Here is a 26,691-nt window from a genome sequence, read left to right as displayed (position 1 = left end):
GTTTTTCAAATTTTATTTGGGAGGTTGGGCTCCCAAATTTCCCAATTTCTATTAAATGTGGCATGCTTACATTGTCTGTAGAGTATGTAAGGATGTCAACAATGATCGAGATGGTTCATAAACCAAGTGTGTACAAGGGATGGCTAATAATTTAGCTCAATTGGTTAGCTAACTCAAGTAAATTAATGTTACAACAATGTTACGACCCACTTAGGTAGCTAGTGAAGGCCAATAAGCTTGCTATTTTGACCATCAAGTTGGTTCTTGAACCAACTATGTGAATTGGATAGCCAACAAGGTAGCTAGTTATTTTGTAAAACAATATTGTCTTAATGTGTGTGTGTGTGTGTGTGTGTGTGTGTGTGTGTGTGTGTGTGTGTGTGTGTGTGTGTGTGTGTGTGTGTGTGTGTGTGTGTGTGTGTGTGTGTGTGTGTGTGTGTGTATGTGTGTGTTTAGAATTCAATATCCCCTCAATAATTGAACCATACCATCGATTCAGTCATAGATTGGCCTTAAACTAAACAATTAGAATTTAAAAATAATTCAATTATGGAGAAATGAGATATAATTTTATTCCGAAGGTATTACAGCCAAACAAGGTAGGTTTACAAAAGTGTAGAATCCATCCAGTAGTCTAGGCTCCGAGGTCAGGGTTCAATTACCTGCCACCATCCAAATACACTAAATGTTAGAACAATATAGCGTGATTTGGGTAGACAGGTAATGCCTGTGTTCCCCGGCTTGTTATTGCTTTACCTAGGAACATGCACAACCTTCTAGACTCTAATGCATAAAAAGAGTCAACCAAGAGCAAAAATAAAAGGAGATAATTCACAAAAAATGTGTGAAAAAAAAGGGTTTAGTCCACAACCATTAGAATAACCATCATTTGAAATAGAACAAAAGATGAAAGATCATCTTAAGAAAAAACTTTATAGTTTATTATAGGGGGGTAGTCCACACCCTTTTTGAATAAGGGGGTTAATCCTCATTAACCTAGGTTGACAATAGGTTAGAGAAATAAAAAGGGAAAAGGTTGGACATACAGGCCTAGCAAGAATTTTAAAAATATTAATAAAGCAAGAAGATCTTACTCTTAGACCTATTTAATGTCTTTTAACGTTTTTAATTTGTAAGCCACAAATCCTTGCAAAGAAGAAAAATTCCATTAAGTTATTTATTTCTTGTAAGTAATTAAAGGACACACAAAAAAGGAAGTAAGTTTAATTTTAACTATGAAATGCAAAATGCTATAAACAAACTTTTTGAAGGAGACCAAAGGTTTTTACTTTATAATATAAATACAAGTAAAGTTTAAAAAAGGATTATAAGTGCTCTCAAGACAACATACTTTTAAGAAAATAATTATATACAAGTCACTAAATATATGACCCTAAAAGAAAAACATTAAATTTAAGGAAATAAAGAAAGAAACTAGAAACTTACGCAAAAATTTCCAAGGAATAGGGCATATACATTACCTATAAGCAATCAGAAAAGCAGGCTAAGAAGAGATAACAAAACATAAAGTGTAAATTCTAAATTAAGCACTAAACAATTTTCTTTAATAAACTCTTTAGAACAAATACGTGGAAAGCTAAGCTAAAAAATTCCTTCCAAATTTCCAAAGGACCATGTAGTTATAAGAAGGGTTTGAGAAAATCTTGAATTCTATGTTTAAAAAAAGATTAAACAAGAACTACGATACTTGTGATTAACCAAAGTAAAAACAATTAAAGGTAATTAAAATTTAAAAGAGTCATAGTGAACCATACGGTTGACTCCGAAATACACTATGAGGGAATCCTCTACACAGTCGACACAAAGAAGTCAAACAATGCATTACAAGAAGGTAACGATTCATCCTCTCTTTTTTAGGCTATAGATCGTAACTACCAAGCAGCAACACATCAAACACGTAAGAGAACTGGTACGTGAGTTGAAAGAGGCGCTGTAGCCACGAAGGATGAGCCACTAAGTTAAGGGCCTGCTCAAGCAAATTCACCAACACCCAAACCATGAAGAGCACAAAGTTTGATGTGGGGAGCAGTGAAACAAAGAAAGCCGTAGGTAATATGTAAGGGAGAGGAGAAGTGAACCGCTTGCAAAGCATCAAGGAGACACAAAGAAGCCGGCGAAGCTCCGAACACCAGCCAGGAAAAAATTGTACACCTCCAAACACAGGGAGTCAGAGAGAAAGGAGGTGTTGAGCACGAATTTCAATAAACTATTATGTAAAATAGTATGAAGAGGTTACCTCCTAAGAAGCCATGCAGGGAATCTTGGTGGGGAAGACGTTGAGGTAGAAATAAGAACTTGGACGTTGAAGAATTTGCGCTAAAAAGAGTAAGCAAGGTTCAACCAAGCACATAAGCAAAGTAATGATCGAACCAATGAATAAATAGTCCTATAAGCCATCAGAAGTGAAACCCAAGCCAACAAAGCAAGAACCATGCTTAAAGGTAGTGAAGAGTGTATAGGGTGTGAAGATAGTGGGAGAGAGGGAAGAAGTCTCACTTGCATCTTTCTCACATACAAAATGGGGGAATACACACAAAGGTGGAGGCTGAAAACAGTTTTCCTCTTCTTAGTTGTGAAAGCCAAAAGAACTCAAGTACAAAGAAATAGAAGAACCCTATATGTGGGTCTCAAACCAAACTCAACTAACTAAGGTGGCATACTAACTGAGCCACAAACTAGAGTAGATAAGGATAGCTGTCATCTAGCTATTATTCGTGGGCGGTGTACCAACCACATCTGCAGCTAACAAGTCAGTGACATAAATGCACAACAGTCACCCTGGCATATCACGAGTGGAGCTCGATATCTCAACACTCCCCCTCGAGCTCAATCCCAATTCCTGCACACCAAGCAGGTCTCTGAACTTGCGCAGCTTCTCTGCGCCCAATGCTTTTGTGAATATGTCAACTACCTGATCCTCTGTGCTAACATAAACTAGATCAATAAGACCTAGTAAAACCTTCTCCCGCACATAGTGATAATGCACCTCAATGTGCTTTGTTCTAGCATGATAGACTGGGTTATTTGCCAAGTGTATGCTGCTCATGTTATCACAATAAATGACAACTGGCCCATCTGTAGACTAATGCATATCATAGAGTAGCTTATGCAACCAAGCTACCTCACATGCAGCCATTGTTGCACCCTTGTACTCAGCCTCTGTGCTCAATAAGGCAACTGTAGGCTGTTTCTTGCTGCTCCAAGTGACTACAGCACTCCCAAAAGGGAACACATATCCACTGGTAGATCGTCTATCAGAAATACTACGAGCCCAATCAGCATCAGTGTATCCATGCAACTGTATCTGAACCCCAGCCTCATAAAATAGTCCATACTGCAATGTGGACTTCACATACCTAAGTATGCGTCTAGCCGCATCCAAATGTGGTTTCCTTGGAGACTGCATAAACTAAACTTACCAATCCAACAGCATAGCTTAGATCTGGCCTGGTAATAGTCATATAAATCAAACTTCCTACTATGCATCTGTACATAGTAGGGTCTTCCAAAAGCTCACCTGCATCTGTGCTCACCTTCACATTCTGCTCCAAAGGAATTGAAATAGGCTTACAGCCTGTCATCCCATATTTGGACAGCATGTCCAATCCATACTGCCTCTACAAGAGCTATATCCCACTTGGTGATCTAATCACCTCAATGCCCAAGAAATAACGTAGCTCTCCCAAATCCATCATCTCAAACTTCTGCCTCAATAGCATTTTCACATGAAGGATATCTTCATCACTATCACCTGTGATGATCAAATCATCAACATAAATGACAAGCAGCATAATACCTTTCTCTGTTTTTCTCACATAGAGTGAGAAATCTGCCTTGGAAATCTGAAAGCCAATAGTGACAAGATATTGTCCTATCTTGTCAGACCATGCTCTAGGTGCTTGCTTCAAGCCATACAAGGCTTTCTTCAACCTGCAAACAAACTCAGGATGAAGAGCATGAACATAACCTGGTGGTTGCTCCATAAAGACCTCTTCTTGCAAATCACCATGCAAGAAGGCACTCTTTACATCCATTTGATGTAAAGACCATCCCTTTGATGCAGCCATAGCAATGGCTGCTCTTACGGTTGCCATCCTTGCAACCGGACTGAAAGTTTCTTCATAATCAATGCCATATGTCTAGGCATACCCCTTGACAACTAATCTTGCCTTGTATCTATTCACAGAACCATCTGCATTGTGCTTGATCTTATAAACCCACTTAAGCCAATTGCATTCTTGTCTTTAGGTAAAGGCACCAATTCCCATGTAGCATTTGCTTCCAAGGCATCCATTTCTTCGTCCATGGCTTTCTCCCATTTTTCATTTCCCATGGCTTGCTCAAAAGAAGTGGGTTCTGGTTCCTGTATCACTTTGACCATATAGGCATAGTGAATGGCTATAAATCCATCATATTTCAACCTATCCACAGGATACCTAACCCTGGTAGACCTACGCAAAATAGGCTCACTTCCAAGTGCTCTCAAAACATCTCTGGTCTTCCTTACTCCAGGTGTAACAACAGAAGGAATGCCCAACTCATCATCAATGCTCTGTTCTGAGCCACTGGATTCACCATCCACATAAGAGTGACCTGCATTCACATCAAACATGGGCTTATCTACCTTCTCTTTTCCTTTTTGTGATACCTGCATACCACTCTCTGCATTGCTTTGAGGAGATTCTCCTGATCTCAATCTGCCTATACATGGTGAAGTATGTGAACCACTGCTAGAGGACACTCCAGGTCCACTAATATTTTGTGATTGCTGCTGTGAATTCTATGCAGCATTACCATTTTGTGTATCTACATCAATCATTACATTTACTAGTTTATACCAGCTCCTCATCTCATTAAAAACAACATCTCTGCTCACTGTGAACTTACGTGTAGAAGGGTTATAGCATCTATACCCTTTCTGCTGCAGAGAATAACCAATAAAGATGCACTTCTTAGCTTTTGGATCCAACTTGGACCTCAACTCATCTGGCACATGAACATAGGCAATGCAACCACAAATTTTCAAATGAGAAATGTCTGGTTTCCTACCAGTATACATCTCCTCTAGCGTCATGCCATGTATTGCTGCAGTGGGAGTCCTGTTCATTATATAAACTACTGTAGCAACTACTTCAACCCAATAATAATCTGGTAGATCTTCTTGATTTAGCATGGCCCGAGATACCTCTCCAATATGCTTGTTTTTCCTTTCTGCAATTCCATTTTGCTGTGGGGTATGACTACATGAATATTGCTGCTTTATACCATGCTCCTGCAAGAACCTTGCAAACTCATTTGAGAGGTACTCTCCCCCTCCATCTGACCTTAGGCATTTTATTTGCAGGCCAGTTTCTTTTTCAACCATAGCTTTAAAAGCTTTGAAGTGCCCAAACACTTCACTTTTCTTTTTTATAAAATACACCCAAAGTTTTCTGCTGAAGTCATCAATAAATGTGACAAAATAGTAACATCCTCCAATAGATGCAGCTTTATTAGTCCATACATCAGAGTGGATTAATTCCAATGGCTTTTTACTCTCTTGAACATGCCTAGGAAAAGGTTTCCTTGCCTGTTTCCCAAATTGACAGGCTTCACAAACCTTATGCATTTCTGCAACCTTGAATTTAGGCAATCCTGCAACAATATTTTGGGCTTGCATTGATTTAAGCCGCTGTATATTAACATGACCAATGTGTTTGTGCCAGATATCAATATCTGCAACTACACCGATCCAATGTGCAAACATTGCTGTACTCAATTCAGGCATGTCCGCATCCAACGTAAACATCCTGCCCTTCTTCTTTCCTTTTGCTATCAAGCGACCATTATTTTTCATATCCTCAACAAAGCATCCATGAGGATTAAATCTGACCTGCAAGCCCTGCTCAACTATTTGACCAACAGAAACCAGGTTCTTGGTGATGTTCGGGACATGAAATACATCAGCAGGTATTTCTTTTTCCCATCCTGCATAGACAAAGGAACTTTACCAATCTGCACAATAGGATGTGCAGTATCATCACCAGTCTCCACAAATCCTGGCTTTTCCATTTTCCTTGCATCCTGCATCCATTCTGCATGACCTGTCATGTGGTTTGATGCACCTGAGTCAACATACCACACATCATTTCATTCTTCTGTACTTGTCACAGAATTGGTCATATGTTGCACCATAAATAGATGCTCATTTCTGTCATCACCCTGTCTACTGGAAGATGCATAATTGCCTTGCTGCAATTTTCCATTCATAATGTCATTTTGCTTTTTGTAGCAGTCCTTAGCCATATGACCCATTTTACCACAATAGTAGCATTCAACATTGCTGTTTGCATTTTGGCCTCTCTGCCATCCACCACGGCCTCTTTGGCTCCCCTTGCCTCTAGAGTTACCATGTCCTCCTGCATAGGACTGGTTTTCTTGAGTTTGCTGCATATTCTGATTTCTACCACGGCCTGCAGATCGGCCTCCTCTACCTCTGCCTCTACCTCTTCCAGCATTTGAGTAGAAGACAGTTTCTTTTGAAGTTCCTCCTGAAGAAGATGCACCCCCATTTCTCTGCTCTTCAGAAATTAGAAGAGCAAACAACTCTTCAAAATCAAGAAATTTTTCACGGACGGCAATGGATGTTCGAAACTGTGCATAATCCTTTCCTAGACCATTCAAGGTCACAGAAACTAGATCATCATCTTCCACTAGCGACCCAATGGAAGCAAGTGCATCTGCAATTTTCTTCACCTTCATGTGGTAGTCATTTATGCTCAAATTTTCTCTCTGCACATTGTGCAACTCCTATTTGAGCTGCATTTTCCTGGCTTGCGTATTTGTGCTGTACATTTTTGCCAAAGTATCCCATGCCTCCTTTGGCGTACTTGCATCCTGAATATGCACAATCATAGAGTCCGAAATACTGATAGACAGCCAGTACATAACTTTTCTAGCTCTCTCATGGCATCCTTTAAATGCCTGCATTTCCTGTTGATTGGGAACATTAGGAAGAACAGGTTCTTCTTCATTTCCTGTAATGAACTCCCAATAGCCTTTTCCCATAAGGAAATTCGTCATTTTAAACTTCCATGCCTGGAAGTTGTTCTTGTCAAGCTTTTCAGTGAGAATCTGTGAAAGAGAATCAGATGCCATTACAGAACACTGCAAAATATTCTGTCACTGCAAAAAACACAGCTTTTGCCTCACACGGGCAGATCTGTAAAACTGACAAAAGTGGTATTTCACCACACAGTCACTTCCTAGTGATGATTCTGCAACTCCCAATATCTCTGCACACAGGCATACGATGCAATTTCTGCGGCAACATTTCACCGACTAGCTGAGCAGTGGTCGCATAGCCAAAACAGGGCCTTTTTCTGAGTGCCTGCGAAGAACTTCTGCCTTTAAAACGGGCCCCGAACTGGCCTCGAATCAAAAAAATAAAGTCACCGAGGGCTTCGCTCTATCCTGCAGCATATACTGCGCTCTCGCCACACCGCGAAGGGCGTCTCAATCTAAGACAGTGCACTCTTGCACTTCTGGCTGTGCTACCTGCAGAGATTTGCTCCCAAACTCGAAATAGGAAAGCAACACTGGTCCTCTTACCAAGACACCGCGAACTTGGTTTGCTTTCTTGAGCTCCTTACCACGAACAAGGCTCTGATACCATGTGAAGATAGTGGGAGAGAGGGAAGGAGTCTCACTTGCAGCTTTCTCACATACACAATGGGGGAATACACACAAAGGTAGAGGCTGAAAACAGTTTTCCTCTTCTTAGTTGTGAAAGCCAAAAGAACTCAAGTACAAAGAAATAGAAGAACCCTATATGTGGGTCTCAAACCAAACTCAACTAACTAAGGTGGCATACTAACTGAGCCACAAACTAGAGTAGATAAGGATAGCTGTCATCCAGCTATTATTCGTGGGCGGTGTACCAACCGCACCAACCGCATCTGCAGCTAACAAGTCGGTGACATAAATGCACAACGGTCACCCTGGAATATCGCGAGTGGAGCTCAATATCTCAACATAGGGGAGGCCGCTAAAAAACATGAACGGTGACCAACTGAAAAATACCTCACAAAGAAGGCGAGCCAAACGGAGTACTAGTAGTGCAAAGGAGCAACCTAGGAAGAGTGAGGAGATAAGGGAGTGGTGATAAGAAAGGGAGAATGAAGGTGAGCATGCAAGCACTTAAGAGAGTCGAGTAATAGATAAGGTAAATCAAGTATAAGGATAGGGGGGCGGTGGCAGTTATACAAGAATAGCGATGAGTGGGAGTGGGCTGAAACCATATTTAGCAAAGGGGTAGAAATATTAGGATAGGGATAAATATGGTTAGGGATGACTTAGGGCAAAGATGCTCCAAAGTTCTTAGCGTGTAAATAAAGAGGGGGAAAAAAGTTTTAGGTAGGGTTAATTAGGAGAAAAGAAGGGGAGGTTAATAAAGGGGGAAACAAATTAAAGTGTAAAGAAGAAAAAGTGGGAATTAATTAGGAAGGGAAAAAGGAAGGGGGGGTCGGTGGTAAGGTTCAAGGGGTTCTAAGAGGTACTATTACTACCCTACGGGGGGAAATAACCTACAATTTAAAAAATTATATAATGCATAAGGGAGGAAGGGAAAAAATTTTTAAAAGCGTAAAGCAAAATATATTAAAAAAGAAACAAACAATAGGGAAAAGAAAGAGAGCATCTAATAAAATGGCGCATATCATGTCTTAATTAAATCCATAATTTTAAAATAACATAAAGAAAATAATATTACAAGTATAGCCATATATAAACATATATTGAGTATGAGTGTGTGTATCTATTAGGGAGGTGAGGTGGGGAGGTTTTTTTAATTAAAAAACCACAAGAGTCAGTATAATTGAGAGAATGAAAATGTGTGTGTGGGTGTGTGTGTGTAAGTGTGTGTGTGTGTGTGTGTGTCTCTTCAAAATGATGCAGCTAGTTGAATGAAAAGAGAGCAACATAATCTCTTGGGAAAAAGGGAAGATTTAGCTTAGGTGAGTTTGAGTTGACAAAAGAGAAAGGATGGAGAACGTGTTTTCTTCATGGTTGGAGAGACAAGATCAAAAGTAAGGCTTCAATGTTCAGAAAGTACAATTAGGTTTGGAGAAAAGAATAAAAGTGCTTTGACATATGAGGAATCAAAGAGGGTTTCATGGTTTAGGAGTGATTTGGAATTGAGTGATTCTATATGAAGAAGAACAAGAGTAGGAAAGAATGGAAGAAGAGAGAGAAAGTTGGAGGGAGGACCCAAAGAGATTGGGTGAATGCAATCACAAGGATGCATTAGGGGGCCTCTTGCATTAGGATCTTAAACTTTTGGATTGAGCTCTTGGTGGCCAATAAGGAGGCTCAAGCATTAAAAGAATGGAGTGTCTCTTCTTCCTCCTCTTTGGTGGAAAGAAATGTGGTCCCTAGTCTAGCTTACTAGAATCACGAAGTTTAAGGGGTTTCTAACCCTTAAGAGATCACCATTCACTGTGGATAGAGATCTTCATCATGCGATGGAGAATAACTATCGTGTGCATCGTTGGATTCAAACGCTTGTAGTTTCCCAACAATTGCTTATGGCCCTCGGCCTTCAAGGGCCACTATATTGTAACAAGATCCAACGACCTACAACAGCCACCCACAATCTACTCTGAGCGCCAGAAAGTCCACATGGCATAAGCATGACATGAGGGCAGAGGATTCCTAAGGGCCGCGGTAGATTTCTTTGTGATGCACTTAATGCAAATACAAGGGCCACTGCTGGCCCTTGGAGTGGATGTTCTAAAGAGGATCGAAAGGCCTAAAACCAGTCGCAGTCTCCTCGTCCACGTGAAAGCTTCGTAATGGGACGATGGAGGAGAGAACAATCTCGGAGGCATTGTACGCTTAATGCATATTTCAAGAGCCAATGGTGCTCCATGGATTACAAAGTTCATCCAATGGCCATTATCAAATGCTAATTGTGAGTCGTTAGATGAGATGCAAATCGGAGGGTTTGAAAGACGTAATGAATATGCACCATTGAGGTGCTGTTAGATGGACATAAAGACAAACAAGGCCCTCCAAAAGGCAATTTCAAAAATTAGAATTTGTACTAATGCATTTGTTCCTCATAGTTAGAACCCTATACATTACTATCCTGCTTTCACCAATGATTAACATATTAATTCATTTCCCTAATCTCTTCCTTACGAGGCCCTTTTTGAGTCCATATTTCCCTAATGAGAGGAGAAGAATTGAAAGGTTTAGAAGTGTAGGGATAAGCACGCTAAAAATCATTAATAACACACAAGGGAACATGGACACTTGAGTGAGAGTGCACAAAATACACGAGTGAATTCAACACAATGCTCAAAGAGTGGAGATTTCATTCTTTCATGGGGTGTTTATGTATGAGCCTTAACATTTTCTGTTTAATTCTCTCTCTTAATTAGATTATACTAATTTTTCCCTTACATTCCAAGCTCAAATCGAAGTTTTCAACAAAAAGCTCTTATGATAGTTCTACCATATCATCATGCTTTTCAAAAGAGGCCAAGTTTAGGACCACAAGGACTCTAGCGCTAGCCACATGAGCCTACGTGCACCAACATAACCTCTTTGCTATTGATGCAAAGTACTTTCAAACATAATTCATCAAGAAGATTTGAATTGAACTTTTCTAGAAAATTCCATGCTTCGAAGGAAAAAATATGGTCCACACACACATGAAGATGCAAGAGATTCATGGTAGTCACAGGAATCAAATAGTTCTACAAGCAATAATGGAACAAACAAGTTATATGTACGATGGGTGACAAAATGCTTTGAAACAAAAGTGAGCACACTTTGTTCTGCAAGGGAGGGTAATCTAACAACTTGGCCATAGCACCATGACTAGAGGTAACTCTCTAGCACATTATGTAGTACAAACGGATACAAAGACATCCAATTCTTCTCTAAGACAACTTTGATTTTAGGCGCTTGTACAAAGAAAATGTTGGATATTCGATGTCACCTCCGCGATACAAGGACATGGGGGAGGATGACCTGTCAACAAGGAAGGTGATCAAAGAGAGACCACATGGCCTAGACATGAAAGAGCCATGAGGACTAAATTGAGAGAGAGAGAGAGAGAGAGAGCTACCAAGTGGCCAAAGTGCAAGTTGCCACATGGTTAAGTGGTAGAAGCAATGGGGTTGCATGGAAGGGCTACATAGCAACAACAAAACGCCTTGGAATAAGACTAGCATGTTAGCATCAAAACATGTACAAGTCAACGAGAAGCAAAGCGGGCACAATTCTCACCATATATCTAGATCGATCGTTGGTCTTGTCATCCAAAGCCGAAAGGTTAGGAAGTTTCAGTATAGATCTTCGAGAGAAAAGCAAAGCTTCAAGGAATGCATAGAAGCTCACTATGAGCATGTAAATTAAGAAAGCTAAGGGAGCTACTAGGCAACATATAGGTGTGCTGAATTACACATCTAGTCAACATCCAAGCTACTAGATGGCAACCCTTAGAGCACTACATTTGGTATCCATTTTTGGAGCATTCTAAGATATACATTGTCAACTATTCTAGATGCTACAAGTTGCCAAGTGGGCAACTAGGACACTACATGGAAGGGCTCCATAACAACAAAAGGCCCTAGAATAAGAGTTGGGATGCTAGCAATAATAAACCCAAGAATGGCAACACACGACACCCTCTAACCATATTTATAGGCTTAAGAGAGGAGCTAAACCAAGTCAACATTGTTTGTACTTATCAACAACAAGCAACCACAATCAAGTGCAAGGTACCATTTAATTGTAATACCTATATGGTGAACCCTATAGGGTCATCACAAGTACAAACTAGTTGGCCAAGATCAAGGGCTCTATTAATGGTCAATGCCAATCAATGCCAATCTTTAACAAGTAGAGCATCCATTAGTGTATCATAGCAACAAAAGCAAGCCCACTCAAGCTCGTTGTGTGCATACAAGCTATCAAAGCTAAAAAGTGCCAAAGGTCCATGATTAGGCAACATCCAAGCTACCAAATGATGACACTTTGAGCATTACATTTTGTATCCAAATTTGACTTTTTCTTTATACATATTTGGGTTCATTCCTTCTAACATTGAATACACATAGAGGTATTATTTTTCATACTTGTGTGATCTTCGGCAATTTCAATCTTCAAGTGCAAGTTCTCTATGAAAGCAACTCTCTATTTTCTAACAAATAGAGCTCAAGTCCCATTTGAAACTATCAAGATACTATCAAAACAATTGTTATGTCTTTCTAAACCTCATACAAAGAAGCCTAAGTTGATTGAGCATTAATGAAGAACAAAAGGAATCCACATTCAAAATGGTGGACCTTTGATCACACACTCATGAAACTTGAGATCCATAAATGTGGTGTTTAAGATTTGTTAAGGATCTTCATTGCTCGACTACAAGGAAAACACCTTTCCAGGAAGGACTTTCAACACACAAATAAAGGATGAACTTTTTAAAAGGTCAAATATCAAAGAATAGGCAATTGACCCATCCTAACCAAACTTGAAAAACATTAGTGAAACAATTCATCAGTAAATTCTTCGTATCACCTCAAGATTCAGACACAAAATCACCACCTTTGGACCGTAGTTAACTAATACATAAGCAAGCCTAGACAATGCAGGTGAAATGTGATGCTCAATAGTCAATCAACACACAAAACCTATATTCAAAAAATCTATATTCAACTAAATGCCCCCAAATTTTATAATCTGTAAGATATTCACCCTATCAAGTTCTATTTTCTACCGTCGTTTGTTTTCTTAAACAAATTATCCTCGAGAGCAAGTATCATCCTTGTATCGTCCCAGGGAAATTCGGGTGCACTATGGAAACCTGCAATGTGTGTCACACACCACTCACCTCTCAATTTGTAAAAACACTTAGGCTTGTATCATTTATACATGTTTCCATACCATTTGACATCATGAAGCCAATAGTTCCCTTGCACAGCTTTGTAGGACAGTGGGAATGCCACTGTCTTTGTGATGTTCTTATACTAAGTTACGAAAGTAAGTTCTTTGTTTTGAGCCTTATGCTCAAAAGTGGATCATTGGAAAATCTCTTGCATTCATTTCAGATTCTACATTTATTTTAAGTGGGCTGAAGCAACTCTCTCTGTCTCCCTCCTCTCTCGTTGAGAGAGCATTCTTTTATAATTTATCTTGGGTGCTTTTCACACAAATGCTCAGATCTCAAGTGCCTGTGCGTGTGCTTTCACATCTATCTCATGCATTTGGCTTCTCTGTGGGCCCTGGCTTTTCGCTGAACATCACCAGTACACAAGAGTAGGTGCAGATAATGTACATTCGTATTCTCTACACAAACCTACATGCTGACTTCTCTGGACAAGAGGGCGCACAGCCATGATCACGCTGGGCCCAGAAAGCAGTCTTACATTCATATTGCAAGGTCAGTGATTAACACTCCAGGAAAAATGAAAAAAACTTAGCAAAGTCTGAGTGTTGGTCCAATAGACAGAAAGGGCTTATAATATCAAAAAGCATAAGAATTTAAGGAGATTTAAAGACAGAGGGCTTATAATCTTCCATAAGATAAGTATCTTGAGGATCCCAACCAACAGGCTCATACTTGACCCCCACTCCTTGTGGCCAAATCCAGCTTCAAATAAACTGCAGCAAGTGCAAACGTGTTTACTACAGTCCACTCGCATAAAGGTGATTCTGTCAACTACTAATAGGTTTAACACAGCGGCAAAATTTATTTTCGTTAAGAAGCAAAGATACATAATGGTAGCACAAAGAACAAAGGAATGTTTGCAAATGCCACAAAAAAACATAAATGAAGCCCTAACAAACTTGAAACAACCTCATTTAAAAGACAGGCTGCTACACTCACACTGAGTCAGCTGTTAGCTAGTGTTGGCCCAGAGTTTGATAGTTCGATCGTAAGCTACAGTTGCAACAAGCTGCCCCTCTGCATGCACAGAAATATGACACAGATCATCACAAGGCCAATTTATTTCATCAAGATTAAAGCATTATTCTTTCCCAAGATGCAATAGCAGTGATGTTCACAAACATACCTGCTGTGACATCAGCACCCATAACCTTGCCTTCATGTCCGGCGAGAGTTTTGACAGGCTTGAAATCTCTTGCAGACCATATCTGTAGATCAATAATAAGACTGCATGTCAGCTGTTGTATTTAACAACAAAATCTTCAAAATACACAAATATGCATTTAGACAAGGAATACAAACCCTGCTAGTGTTGTCATATGATGCTGTTACTAGAACATAACCCTCCATAGGCTCATACTTCACTTGTGAAACTAAAGATGAGTGTGCAGGTATAATGTACAAGGTCTGTCGTTTCCTTAGATCCCACACCCTGCATGTGTGGTCTTCACTTCCTGTGGCCAGATGATAACCATTTGGGGAAAAGTCTAGTCCCAAGACCTACATGGCATCTCAATTTAATGAGTTTTATATGATCAATAACAAAAAGGAAGAAAGAGATTGCTGTGCCAAATAGCATAGAAGAGTGCCATCTGGAAAGGCATCACACTTTTCCAGCAGAAAAAAATAAGCATTGAAATTTCGAAAAAGGGAAACCTGATACTACAAACCTACCGGCTTCACATGACCTTCCAATGCCAAAATGCTCCTCCCGGTTCGCATATCCCATACTCGGGCCAATGCATCTAAGCCACAACTTGCTGCCAAAGCACCGTCACCTTGGAAAGCAATCCCATACACACTGCGGCTATGGCCCTCCTGCAACAGCAGCTCAATACCAGTATTAACATCCCACAGTCTCCAAGTCTTATCAAAGCTGGCAGTTCCCAGATACGCACCGGAAGGATGAAAGGCCAGTCGAGCTAAACGATCAAGATGACCTTCAAATTTTCTCACAAGTGACCCACTGAGGTCCCACAGAATAGCAGTCCTGTCTGCAGAAGCTGTGGCGACATATTTTCCATTGGGGGTAAACGCCACTGACGTGATCCGCTCAGTGTGTCCTTTAATTGTTACAATCTTTTTCAGGTCTGGAACACTCCATATTTTGGTAATGCCACTCCATCCACTGGACCATTGAGGCAGCAGTACAAGCTTTATTAGAGGCTTATAGCAAAAGAAATAAAGGTAAAAATTTTCAGCCCAATCCAAACACATTAGATAAGCAACAAACGTTCAGGGTGCAGCAAGTATTATGGCCATAAGAATGTGAAAGAAGCCAACACATACCTTAAGGGGAGTAAAAGCAAATCCAAAAGTGCCAGAAAATATATAATAATATTGATTCTATTTTTAAACATCAAAACTTGATTTTCAGATATGCAAGAACTTAAGTAGTTCGCTCAAAGATCACATAAACAATACAAAGTAGAGGCTCAATCCGCTTAGACAATCCATATATCTAGCTGAATGCCCAAACTCATCCGCTAAAACCACAACAGAAATAGTGCAGTTTCAAACTCATGATAGTCACTCATAAGGTTGAAACCATAAACTCCATTTTGCATAGCGGGACTAGCTACAGCCTACTATGACACCCCCACTGACGTCATCAGTGCCCAACCATGCATGTAGACCATATGCTCTCACACATACAAATCAACATACCCACACATACTTGAGCATCCATTTATAGAAAGATCTTCATACTCAGTCTCCGTGGGCAGTCCGGAGGTGAAGGACAGACTCAGCCGTGAGTATTAAAGGAGAAGGCTAATCCTCGTTCAAGCTACAACTGCTTGTGAAGACTAACGATTTCATTTTAGTCTCTCCCAGACGAGAATCTAAGCAAAACAATGCTTAGACAATCTAACTGAAAGGGCACCGCCCAACTTAAGATAGAAAGAATTTATTGCAATATCAACAAGCCATAACATGGATGAAAACTCCACAAGGTGATTTGCGCGTCCGCTAATACAACAGAAGCATATATCTAGATGAATACAAGAACATGACCAAACTCATCCTCTATATACACAACACAGTGTGCAGTTTCAATCTCATGAAAGTCACTCATAAGGTTGGAACAATAAACTCTATCATGCATAGTCACACATAAGGTTGAAACCATAAACCCAAACTCATCCGCTTAGACAATACAAGTTAGAAACATGACTGGGAAGTGTAATGTGTTTTGGATTGTACCTAGTGCCCGAGTGCATGAGACTCGATGCTTTTGTGGTTGGGTTGTCGGAAATATCAAGGCAATGGTCAATGTTAGGTTAGTAATAAGGTTAGGGGTTCTCCTTCCACCCTAGGCTTTGGCTCAGTACCGAAAGAACAGCAACACATGATGCATGTACTGAATGCATTGTATTCCATAAGGATCCCTCCATAAGTGTCCCATAAGACATCCTAAAGGCATAATGCATGCTTTTCTAAAGCGAAATATAACTGTAGATATCCTAACCCTAGCCCTAGAGAACGGGACATCCTTATCCCACTACAGTCGAGGTCGTAATTTTAAAAATGGCCAAAACCAGCCACTCCCAAGTTATGGACTTTGCACCACATTGCTTTTTCCACTAAGGGTTCATTACACATAATGCAAGAGCTGGCATCTCAAGGAAGTGCTGCATGAAGCCCTGGAGGCCTGGTCCATGCCACCACCTTAGGTTGTGCCTGCTTGTGACTACCTCTGTGCCGCGGTTTTACTAAACCAAAGGCTGATGGGCCAACATTATATGTAACATGCAACAGTAATCTGATCGTGTAATTCACAGCAAGACCTTCTTTAAACCTTTAGCAAGGAATGAGCGTTGTTTACCATAGAGAGAGAAAGGAGATGAGGGTAGAGAGAGAATAGAGTCCACAACCAATTGGGTCTCTGTACCCACTGAGGGCCCCCTCCCCCAATCAAGGGAGAATTTGGAGACATAAGAAATACAAAGAACACTCTTCGAGAGAGCACGGAACGCACTTTTGAAGAGCTCACTGTGCACACGTATAGCAGACCCAAAGACCTAAGAGGCAACGCCGACCAATACCGAGACCTTGATGCTGTCCACACTAACGATGTAGGATGCTTCTGCAAGGCAAGGAACAGGCTTGTGCTGTCTACCGGAATGCAGGGTTACTGCGTGAGTGAGAGAGTGAAAACTAGGAGTGATAGATCCTATGAGACAACTGAGAGATAACTAAAATATAGAGCTGAGAGTGAGCTGTGTAAACTGTAAAAGAAAGCTGAGAAAGCTGAAGAAACAGTGTCCAAACCTCTCTCTGTTTGCTGGTCCAAACCTCTGACTGTTGTGCTGCGTGGTCACCTTCAGATCAGGCTGAACTGATGGCCAAGGGACTAAGGCTAGAGCAAGGCCAGATCTGAGGATCTCAAGGCTGCACAAGAGGCTGATGTGGAGCTGTAGGAGGGTTGAAGGCTCTGAATGAGGAAAGAGGGCAGCCAAGGGGCCCTTTTATAGGGCTGGAACTGAGCCAACCCAGTCTGTAAACGGCCGACTGAGTCGGTCTGTTTTACAGACTGGTTGGCCTACAACCAACCTATAAAAGCCCTCCCTGGCTCATTTTCTAGGGGAGTTTTTGGGCAGCTTTTGCAGGCTGCCTTCCTTGCTTACCTGTCCAGCCTTTGGGAGCCCTAAAGGGGCTCCTAACCTAGGCTAAGACCTAACCTATAAGATGGAAACACTTAACCTACTGTTCTCCAGTGGGTACTAATGAACAAGAACTGAGTTACTGACTTGACATAAGGCTGAGAGACTGACCTACATAGCTTGTGCCTAATTGTCCCTGGACAAGGGGTCACAGCAAGACAAAATCTCCTATCTGGGAACTATAATGCACTTGTCGATGTAGCCAATGTGTCACCTTGCACCCAAGTGCAGGGGTGCATGTGACATTCCCCCCTCCTTAACTTGGCGGTAGGTTCATTGCTTCCAAGTAGTCTGCCAATATCTGGGGAAACTCCTAGAAAAAATCACTTTCCTTGAGCATCATGACAATATGATTCAAAATATCAAATGCCATACCATTATAATTTTCCGTCTCGCCGTTCGATTGCAAATGGAAAGTGTTGGACATCTGCAGCTTAGTACCAAAATTATCAAACAAGGCTTGCCAAAAGTTAGATGTAAACTTTGAGTCCCTGTCGAATGTGATGGTCTTTGGCAACCCTCCAATGGGATACCAATACTTGATAAACAAACGAGCTACATCTTCGGCGCTGGCCGTTTGTTTGAACGGAATGAGCATACAATATTTACTAAAGCGACACACAATAGTAAGACATTGAATATTACGCGTACCTGCGGATGCTATAAGTGGTCCCACGAAATCCATACCTATGTCCTGAAAAGGACCGTCGGGGATTGGCAATGGCATAAGTAAGCCTGCCGCTTTCTTGTGGGAAGTCTTGACCTTTTGGCATATTTGATAATTCCGCACATAGCTGTATACGTCCTTCCGCATCTTTGGCCAATAGAAATAGCGCTATAACTTCTCCAAAGTCCCGTTGATACCTCTGTGACCACCAGTAAGGACATCATGGGCATCATGAAGAAGCAACTGGTGCTGATTATGAAAACAACCGGAAAAGGCTGAGAGAAAAAGCCCAGCTCATTACGAGTTTGTCGTCATGCCCTTTGGTCTGAAGAATGCACCACCAACATTTAACAAGATGATGTCTCGGGTCGCTCAATTCGGAAAGTTGCCTTTGGGATGTCAGCTTCAAAAATTCGAAATTAATGGTAGCCACTCTTGGGGTCAATCTTTGAAAAAAATCTTACACCATTGAGTCTTTCCAAGATATACTCGATGCGGGGCAGAGGAAACTCGTTGCTTACCGTAAGCTTGTTGAGTGCTCTGTAGTCGACACATAGTCGTGCGGACTTATAGAATGGGTGCAACAAAAGGCGAAGAAGAAGGTCTAATAAACCCTCCGCGCAGTAATTGAAACCATTGCTGCTCTAACTCCCCCTCCATAGACTTTGAAAGTCGATAAGGGAACTTACTTGGAGATGTCGAGTCCAGAAGTAGATCAATGTGATGGTCTTCCAATTGGTTAGGAGGCAGCTGGGGTGGCAGATCGTCCTGAAGCATGATGTCTTGGAACTCTTGGAGTAGATTCTCTATTGCTTGCCCCATCGAAGGAGCGGCTTGAACTGCAATGATTTGGAACTGGACATAGACAAGTGCACACATAGCACCCTTGCAAGCGACGCAACTTGCTTGAATATGAGAGATTAACGAAATCCCTGGTATGCTCCGATCACCGCGTATCACGGTGGACTCAGGTAAACCTTCCACAATCGTGAAGGTGTCATGCCGCCAATCAGGCGTCGGAACATGCTCACGGAACCATTGAATCTCGAGGATCATGTCGCACCCGATCAAAGGAGTCAAAATAAAATCTCGCGTAAACATGGTCTTTTGAACTGAAAAAGTGAAATGGATGGCCTTATGCCTGATATGTGTGCGCAAGCCGGACGTGAACCCGTCCACTGCAAGCTCGTGAGACACCAAGGTGTATCCCCACTGTCTTGGCAAGCTGAGGGGAGATGGCAACTTTTGAACTCCCCATATCGAACAGGACAATAAGCTGATGTCCGTTAGCTGTGCCGTACACTCGAATGAGCACCTTCTTTTGATCTGAGAAATCGCCCCCCTTCTTACCTTGAAAGACCACCATGGGAACGGCGTTCAAAGCAGGAAAGACTGCATTCGTAGCTGAGGATGGAGGCGGGACTGGAAGAGCCACTACATTGACGACGGGCGAAGTAGGTGCTTTCGCAACCTTTTCGACAAGCCACTTCGGACAATCCTTCTTGCCATGTCCAATAATGTGGTGGCAATGAAAGCAACAATGTTCTTGCTGGTACCGCTTTTGCTCGTCAGACTGTAGATAGCCTCCCGTAATACCCGCTTTGGCCTTCTCATCCGGAGTTATCTTTGACTTGGACTTCTTCTTTTGACCAAAAGCCTAGCCGTCTTTCTTTTGAAACTGGTTGTTCTTCTTATGATCCTTACCCGCTGTGCTGTTTAACTGTTGCGAGGCTTTGGAATCTTTCTAAGCCTGCTTGGGCTTTTCCCCGTTCAGCATCATCTCCTGGTTTGGTGCGAGAGTCAACGCCTACTCGTAATCCGACGGATCAAAGTTCCGAATGGTAAAACGTATGTTCATGTCCAATCCTCGAATGAATTGCTTCATTTTGACGCTGTTCGTCACGTCCAACTGTAACGCCAGCATGATGATCTTGTTACTGTATGACAATAGAGACAAACCATTCTGAGAGAGATCAGTGAACTCATCCTCCACGTTAAGCATATATTGGGGTGGGAGAAAACGGGCTTTAAGGTCGGCCACAAACGTTGCCCGAAATTCGTCTTAAACGTTTTTGGGTCAATATGCTTACTAGCCCAATGCTGCCACCAAGTCACCGCCTCACCTGTAAGATAAGGGGCTGCAAGGTGGACTTTATCTTGCTCATCTTGAATCCGCGCTAACGGAAAATGAGCTACAAACTGATGAATAAATTGCAAAATTGCTGAATGGTCACACTTACCATCATACTTAATAAAATTTGGAGTGGACCGAGTGAGTGGTGTTACCTTTGTCGATGGTGAAGCTATGACGAAGACGACTATTGCGCTCAAACTTGCTTGGATAGCGGCTAACATCTGTTTGTGTTGGAGAAGCATCACCTCTCGGTCTAGCTTTTGCCCTCAAACTTGCCTGCATAGCGGCTAACATATGTTTGTGTTGGAGAAGCATCGCCTCTCTGTCTAGCTTTTGTTGCCTCTCTGCCTAGGCGAGATCTGCGCGTCGCAGTGCCTCCTCATTTTTGCGTTCCTCACGCATCAACAAGAGAAGTTTTTCAAAATATGTGGTTCCTCTTTCTTCCAGCAGCTTTTCTGCTTCTTTTTCCTTCAAACGTAGTTTTGTCTAGTCCAACTGTCTTCTACTTTCTTCCAACTGGGATGAATGTTCTTCGAGTTGCTGTAGGAGAACCCGATTCTGCTCTAGAATATTCGCCATCACTTCTTGAGCATTTGGCGGAAGCATATCTTGTTGGTAGTCTTTCTCCTCTTCAAAGTCTTTGAAGTTGAAATCTTTTCCTGACCCTTCCATGGTGCTTGATTGTGTGTCCTTTCCAGATCTCAACACAACCATACACTCGCGATAGTCAAGCTAGATACAAACCGAAGCTCTGATACCAATGTAACATGCAACGGTAATCTGATCGTGTAATTCACAGCAAGACCTGCTTTAAACCTTTAGCGAGGAATGAGCATTGTTTACCATAGAGAGAGAAAGGAGATGAGGGTAGAGAGAGAATAGAGTCAACAACCGATTGGGTCCCTGTACCCACTGGAAGGCCCCTCCCCCAATCAGGGGAGAATTTGCTTTATACTTGGAGAATTGAGAAATACAAAGAACACTCTTCGTGAGAGCACGGAACGCACTTCTGAAGAGCTCACTGTGCACACATATAACAAGCCCAAAGACCTGAGAGGCAACGCCGACCAATACCGAGACCTTGATGCTGCCCACACTAACGATGTAGGACGCTTCTGCAAGGCAAGGAAGAGGCTTGTGCTGTCTACCGGAATGCAGCGTTACTGCATGAGTGAGAGAGTGAAAACTAGGAGTGATAGATCCTATGAGAGAACTAAGAGATGACTGAAATATAGAGCTGAGAGTGAGCTGTGTAAACTGTAAAAGAGAGCTGAGAAAGCTGAAGAAACAGTGTCCAAACCTCTCTCTGTTTGCTGGTTCAAACCTCCGACTGTTGTGCTGCGTGGTCACCTTCAGATCAGGCTGAACTGATGGCCAAGGGACTGAGGCTAGAGCAGGGCCAGATCTGAGGATCTCAAGGGCTGCACAGGAGGCTGAAGTGGAGCTGTAGGAGGGCTGAAGGCAGGAGCAAACTGAATGAGGAAAGAGGGCAGCCAAGGGGCCCTTTTATAGGGCTGTAACTGAGCCAACCCAGTCTGTGAACAGCCAACTGAGTTGGTCTGTTTTACAGACTCATTGGCCTACAACCAGCCTATAAAAGCCCTCCCTGACTCATTTGCCAAGGGAGTTTTTGGGCAGGCTGCCTTCCGTGCTTACCTGTCCAGCCTTTGGGGGCCCTAAAGGGGCTCCTAACCTAGGCTAAGACCTAACCTATAAGATGGAAGCACTTAACCTACTGTTCTCCAGTGGGTACTAGTGAACAAGAACTGAATTACTGACTTGACCTAAGGCTGAGAGACTGACCTACATAGCTTGTGCCTGACTGTCCCTGGACAAGGGCTCACAACGGGGTCACAGCATAAGACAAAATCTCCGATCTGAAAACTATAATGCACTTGTCGATGTAGCCAGTGTGTCACCTTGCACCCAAGTGCAGGGGTGCATGTGACATTATAACAGGTGACTGGGACTGCTGCAGGCCAACTTTTGCTGGCAGCTCCTGGACTAACCATCACAGCTAACATGGCCGCACTGCCACATGGCAGCTTTGCTGCTGCGTACAATATAGCAGCTCATATATTGAAGCAAGCATGTGCAGCTATGAGTTGTAATTTGGCAGCCCTTGTGGCTACTCAAAGAGCGACTTGGCTGTGTGGTTCCATGCCATGTAGCTTATTATCATTTGTGTGCTGTGGGCCAGCCCCAAGACTGGCGGCTGGTTCTTGAAGCCTCCAAGAGTGCCCTACCTACGTGGCCATACCATGAACAGGGGTCCACAAACGTGGCAGAGTACAGCTTTAGGACATCAATTCACTATTTCTAACGTAGGCTTCCAATCATAATCTGCATGTGTTTCAGGTTCCATTGACAAGCCTTATATTTCTACCCATGTGCAAAATCTACTATACTTTAAATTTTTGGTAAACTTTCACAGCTATTTTGCATCCTTTATCATAACAGTACACGCAGAAACGACTACAAGAAACAAAAGATGGTTATAGACTATCTTTCTTTCTTGTTTAACTACATGCTATCCCTACGTTAGATCATTGCTCGACGTCCTCATTTGATTTCGTTTAACCTTTTTTTCTAATCTTTCTATATAATTTAGCTTTCTACTAGAGTCTATCGGGCCCAACTGTTCAAGAATTTGTTTACCTTGTGGCAAGAAGAGTGGCATCTCGTGAAAATGCGCATCCTGACAGAGGGCGATCATCCCCAATTTCGCTGCAGTTCATTGTTATTTGTGACATTCGTTGTAGCACAGAATCTAGCTCAAGATCTCTATCCTCATCCGGATTTTCTCTTTGCCGTTTCATGCTTTCAATCCTTGCAGCTGCCTTTGGAAGTGAATATTTCATGATTTCAATCCGAGCCTCTAGTAAGTGCTGAGAACCTTCCGTGTAAAAAGGGGAAGTCTGAACCCCTTGCGTCTCTTCCGGTGCATCATCAGCGGCAGCTTCGCTGGGCATTGCTTCTCCCAAGGCGTTCTGAGCATTTAAGATTTCGTCGAGTTCTCCATCAGCATCTAGCCGTGCCATCACAGCGCGGAGCCGCTCTCTTCTTTCCATCTCCCTTTCTCCAAACAAGGTGATTGGCTGATTGAGGCTCCGAAGCCTGGCACGGACTGCGCCATCGTTCGTAGGGACAGCGAGGGCATAAGCTCTCCGACGCATGAGGAGCTGCTGAACAAGCTGCTCCTCGCGTTCCCGAGCTCGTTTACTCTCCTCCGAAACATCATACTCGGAAGAAGCAAAAACGTGAGCGTGGGGAGAGGGGCTAAGCTGAGGGCTCTCGGGGTTCGAAGGTTCCATATCATTGTTGTCTAAAGAATCGCTGACACCGGGGGGACGCAAAGAATCTGATGCAGGAGGCGGAGGCCGAGGAAGAACTGGTGGAACAGGAATCATGGGACGCAAAGGAGGTGCTGCCATGAAAGCTTAGAGTGAGCTAACAGAAACCACAAGACCACAAAAGAGACACAGCTTTTTTAGGTTACGGGGCTGCTTGGCTTCCTTGCTTTTGATGTTTGTTTTTTGGCCCTGCAAAGGACTATGGAAGTGGAAAGTAACCGTGGCTGAGCTTGGCAAAGCGAAATTGGAAGCTCTTTATTTTTAATTTTCATTCCCTCCTCTCGTTCTCTCTCTCAACTTAAAGCTAAGTTTTTATTTATGCCCCCCTTTCTCTCTCTCTCTTCTTCTTCTTCACCTTTCAATTTGTCCCCCCCCCCCCCTCTTGAATGTATTCAACTTGTTTGTTTTGTTTTGAGAGCAGGCTTTGCTCTCTAAGGCACTTACGCCAGGCACTTAGACCCACCAAACATCTCATGGAGAACTCTTTCCCCCCGCCTTATTTAATCGGCGCTACCTCAAGTGTGGTCCCTCCATACTACATGGAAACTAAGAGAGCGAAGAAGATTCTGACGCCCTGAGATAGGGAGGGTGGGGCAATGGTGCATGTTTTCTTGCTGTAATCGCATGCATGGGCTGCGACCTCTTGTTGCTCTCAACTTCATTATTATGCACAAGTACGGCATCACTTCCAACATTGCTGTGACTCAAATTTGTCCACAATTGGTTGTATGGTCAAGTACTTTGTCTATGACGTCTCTTAATGATTTGCTTAAATTAGAAGAGCACATGGAAATAGGCCTAGTACCCTTGGAGGCCTGTATATATGTACATACAAAAATAGATAATGGACTTTGTAAGGGCATTTGAAGAATAAAGCACAATGAACGGGCTTTTGAAAACCATTGTTTGATGCATGAGTTGCTTTGAGTGTTGTTTTAGCATGCATCAAATAAGAAAGCATTTAAGTTGATGTAGGAAATGCAACTTGTTTTGTGAAGTCGTGTGGTTTGTAGGGGGGATGGCAAAAAGTAGGTGTCAGTAATTTTTGCTTTCTCTTCTAATAATCCTTTGAAAGTGACCACAAGTTGGTTATTCATGAAATAACCAAGGGAAATGCTTGCTATTCCATGGAAACCTCAAATCATTTAACTAGATTTCTCAGTTCTTGCTTTCTAAATGATATCTTCGATTGAGTAGATTTCCTTCCCAAAGGCATGGAAGGTTGGCATGGCATTCCATTGCATGGGATTGTGTCAAAGTGAATTATGTGTTTTTGTGAGTTTCAGGAACTTGTCTTTTGACCATTCAACCCCATAAAAATTTTGATGTCTTGTTCATAGCACTAGCAAATGGCATAGATAAGGAAATCAATATGGCAGGCTTGATAGATGTGCATCTAGAATTGATTCATAGGCTCATGCTGTTTCACTATCCTCCCTTTGTACCTCTCCCCCTGCACCCCCTTCTCCCTCTCCTTTGTTCTCTATTATGTTATCATTCCATTACTAAAGTTAGAAAAAAAATATTTCAATTGGTTTTCACTTTAGGGCTTTGCATTTCTTGTTAACCTTGGTCTTTCTCAATATCCATGAAAAAAAACACCATGAGTTGGCTATTGCTTTTCTTCATGAGATTAAAAAAGGGGGATTCTTGTTAGAACACGGGGAAATGATTTGTTTAATTAGATTCATTGGTTCTTGCATTTCAAATGGTATGTTAAAGCAATTAGATTCCTTTGAAAGGCATGAAAGCTTGGCATAGCACTATATCTCATGGAATTGTTCTAAAATGAGTTATGCTTTTTGTGAGTTTTGATAAGGTTGACTTTTGTGCTTTTAGGTATCTCTACAAGGGCCCTGGTCAGATAGCATAAAAAGCTTGTATAGGGTGCATTGAATGTTCATGTGGAATGTTGATTTGGATCTGTGCATCCACCCAATCAGGGAGAAATACGTTCTTTTGATACCATCAATGTATTGCCAAAGATAGATTACCACTATAAGCGAGCCACACAAGACTGCGACATAGGAGTAGACTGCAATGAATAGTAGTCTTCAAACGAGACTACAATAGAGGAGCAAACTATAACAAATAGTAGAGAGAGAGAGAGAGAGAGAATATTATATATATATATATACATTTATATATTTATATATATATATATATTGGGAGGAGAGAGAAAAAACAAAGAGAGAGAGAGAGATAGAGAGGACAACGAGAGAGAGAAAGAGAAGGAGGTGGAGTGGAGGGAGAGCTGCAATGAATAGTAGTCTTCAAACGAGACTACAATTGAGGAGTAGACTATAACAAATAGCAAAGAGAGAGAGAGAGAGAGAGAGAGAGAGAAGGAGGTGGAGTGGAGGGAGAGCTGCAATGAATAGTAGTCTTCAAACGAGATTACAATCGAGGAGCAAACTGTAACAAATAGCAGAGAGAGAGAGAGAGATAGAGAGAGAGAGAGAGAGAGAGAGAGAGAGAGAGAGCTATGGACCTGAACAATCTGCCACCATCATGCACACCAAATACCAAGGCATCCTCATGTGCATCGAAAAAAAGGAGGAGTTGCCATGCCACATCTCCTAGCTCTCCCTCCACTCCACCTCCTTCTTAATCTCTCTCTCTCTCTCTTTCTCTCTCTCTCTCTCTCTCTTTATTTTGTCTCTCTCTCCTCCCTATATATATATATATATATAAGATATTATATATGTTACTTATTATATTATATTCTCTCTCTCTATCTATATATCTATCTATATGTGTGTGTGTGTGTGTGTGCGTGTGCCATGTGGCACTCCAGCTTTCCTCAAACCTCCAAGAGCCTCTCGCGAGGCTCCCTCCTCTCTCTCTCTCTCTCTCTCTCTCTCTCTCTCTATCTATCTCTCTCTATCTATCTCTCTATCTAATGATCTATATAT

The 26,691-nt window shown here is 42.0% G+C and overlaps 1 protein-coding gene across 3 annotated transcripts; it reads right to left on the bottom strand.

Annotated features, from left to right (window-relative positions):
• Positions 1-599: 599 nt before the first annotated feature.
• LIS (WD-40 repeat family protein / small nuclear ribonucleoprotein Prp4p-like protein) lies at positions 600-23,984 on the bottom strand. 3 transcript variants are annotated; one of them, XM_087372109.1, is made up of 6 exons: positions 23,082-23,984; positions 14,633-15,086; positions 14,261-14,458; positions 14,085-14,166; positions 13,868-13,975; positions 600-662 (listed from the first exon to the last, which is right to left on the bottom strand). In XM_087372109.1, the coding sequence occupies exons 1-5, from the start codon at positions 23,855-23,857 to the stop codon at positions 13,911-13,913; spliced, it is 1,575 nt and encodes a 524-aa protein (XP_087228235.1). In that variant the 5' UTR covers positions 23,858-23,984; the 3' UTR covers positions 600-662; positions 13,868-13,910. The 3 variants fall into 3 exon arrangements, with proteins under 3 accessions (XP_087228235.1, XP_087228234.1, XP_087228233.1); XM_087372108.1 differs by lacking the exon at positions 600-662 and adding an exon at positions 13,125-13,671; XM_087372107.1 differs by lacking the exon at positions 600-662 and adding an exon at positions 13,125-13,671 and having other exon boundaries at positions 13,898-13,975.
• Between the last annotated feature and the right edge of the window lie 2,707 nt (positions 23,985-26,691).

This window comes from Dipteris shenzhenensis, chromosome 33 (assembly GCF_047967505.1).
Source record: "Dipteris shenzhenensis isolate YYH24624 ecotype China chromosome 33, Dip_SZ_1.0, whole genome shotgun sequence".
In the NCBI taxonomy this organism is placed as follows: domain Eukaryota; kingdom Viridiplantae; phylum Streptophyta; class Polypodiopsida; order Gleicheniales; family Dipteridaceae; genus Dipteris; species Dipteris shenzhenensis.
Note: the sequence above shows the minus strand (reverse complement) of the source record. Positions and strands in the feature narration are given on the sequence as shown.

What these genes read in the sequence shown, in the direction of transcription:
- LIS (XM_087372109.1), bottom strand. Translation starts at nt 23,857, where the DNA reads ATGGCAGCACCTCCTTTGCGTCCCATGATTCCTGTTCCACCAGTTCTT. An exon ending in TGGAAGGTCATGTGAAGCCG is followed by an intron (nt 14,459 to 14,632) that starts GTAGGTTTGTAG and finishes GATGCCATGTAG; the next exon opens with GTCTTGGGACTAGACTTTTC. An exon ending in GGGTGCTGATGTCACAGCAG is followed by an intron (nt 13,976 to 14,084) that starts GTATGTTTGTGA and finishes CTGTGCATGCAG; the next exon opens with AGGGGCAGCTTGTTGCAACT.